The 1,743-nt window shown below is 45.2% G+C and overlaps 1 protein-coding gene across 1 annotated transcript in view; it reads left to right on the top strand.

Annotated features, from left to right (window-relative positions):
• Positions 1–254: 254 nt before the first annotated feature.
• Pde10a (phosphodiesterase 10A) overlaps positions 255–1,743 on the top strand; it is a 66,129-nt gene continuing 64,640 nt past the window's right edge. The window contains exon 1 of the mRNA XM_028781474.1: positions 255–291. Within this exon, the coding sequence (XP_028637307.1) occupies positions 255–291 (37 nt within the window). The remainder of the gene's footprint in view (positions 292–1,743) is intronic.

The raw sequence follows: 1,743 nt of genomic DNA, 5'->3' as shown, positions 1-1,743 counted from the left end.
CTCTGCTGCGAACCTTTCTACTGATAATTTGATGCTCGCAAACAACTTAAAATTTGTCATCCAAGTCAGTTCCCTGTTTTTCAGTATCTCTTACTCAGCCATTCAAAGGGAGCTTGGCCTTTAGACTATGTGAAAGACTCAGCAGCAGCTCAGTGGCGGGTGCAGCGTGAAGCCACTAGGACAGCATTCCAAACTGAGGCTCTAACCTGGAATTCCTCCTGTTTACCAGTGATGGTAACAGAACGAGTCGGGGGATGGGGGAGGGCGTCCACCAGCAGTACTACAGTATCGGTCAGAGGTAGCTAATTGCTTCTTTGCTATTTATTATTTTGGAAGAATAAGTCTATTTTCAGTGGCGATTCTCACTGTTAGGATGGTGTTTCTCTTTGGATGTTTTACGGCTCCCCAGCCCTTTCTCAAGACAGCACAGCTGAGCCCTGCAGACAAGGGCGTGCCATTGCTCACCAAGAGCCCCTCCACTACAGAATGAAATTAAAGGCCTTCCTTCTACTCGCTTAAATCTGTGGTATAGGAGAGTTCAATAAACGAAATTTCCAAGTATAGGTAAGAGGGAGCAGGGGTTTATTGGCTAGCCTCATGACAACATTCTGTGTGTAATAGACTTGACATTCATTTAGCATACATTATAAGTGACAAGTCAGATGAAGGGACCAAGAGGGAGGGAGAGAATGAGGAAAAGGGAGAGGAGGAGAGGGGGAAGGAAGAGAAGAGGAGAGGGGGAAAAAGAGGGAGAGGGAAGAAGAGGAAAAGGAGGAGGAAGAGGAGGGAGATGAAAAGGAAAAGGAGTAGAAAGAAGAGAAGGAGGAGTAAAAAGAAGAGAAGGAGGAGTTAAAAGAAGAGGAGGAAGAGGAAGAAGAAGAGGAGGAAGAGGAGGAGGAGGGAGATGAAAAGGAAGAGGAGGAGTAAAAAGAAGAGAAGGAGGAGTAAAAAAAGAGGAGGAGTAAAAAGAAGAGGAGGAAGGAGAGGAAGAGGAAGAAGAAGAGGAGGAAGAGTCAGAGGAGGAGGAAGAAGAAGAGGAGGAGGAGGAAAAGAAGGAAGAGAAGGAGATATTTGTAAATTAGTTCCAAGGTGAAAATCCAGAAATAATCTATAGGCAAAGGTTTTCTTTCAAATACCTTAAATTTCCCAGAGAGCTGAAGACAGTTGGTTCTGTAGCTATCTGCAGGCAGTGTATGTTACACACACTAGTCTGAGGAGTCAGATGCTAGTCTGTCAGATGCTTGGCCCTGGTTAGGAGGAGTGACAAGCCAGGTCAGGGAGAAAAAGCTGGGAAAGCTTTCTTAGCAGGTGTGGGACTCAGGAGCTGTTCTTCTGTATAGTGATGGAGGGAGAGAGTGAGTGCAGAGTCACACTTTATCTGGCTCTGTTCCATCATGATACCCAACACCACTCCACACAGCGACTCCATGTTGGATGCCCGTAAAGATGATCGTGTCAATTAATTAAAATTAATTAATTAAATTTGATACATGCTTCCACTGTATAGGATAGGCTGGCCTCAAACTTACAATCCTCCTGCCTCAGCTTCCCTGGGCACATACCACCATACCAGCCAGTTTGCCTCTTTAAGCCCTGCTCAATGAGTGGCTAAGACAGAGTTCTTTGATTACACTCACCCAAACCTCTGTAGCTGTAGAATCCACTCATAAACTAATGATGATTTAATAGTTCCCTTGAGAGAGAGAGAGAGAGAGAGAGAGAGAGAGAGAGAGAGAGAGAGAG

Source organism: Grammomys surdaster, unplaced genomic scaffold, assembly GCF_004785775.1.
Source record: "Grammomys surdaster isolate TR1022 unplaced genomic scaffold, NIH_TR_1.0 447, whole genome shotgun sequence".
Classification (NCBI taxonomy): Eukaryota; Metazoa; Chordata; class Mammalia; order Rodentia; family Muridae; genus Grammomys; species Grammomys surdaster.
The sequence above is the reverse complement of the archived record's forward strand: the minus strand, read 5'-3'. Positions and strand labels throughout refer to the sequence as shown.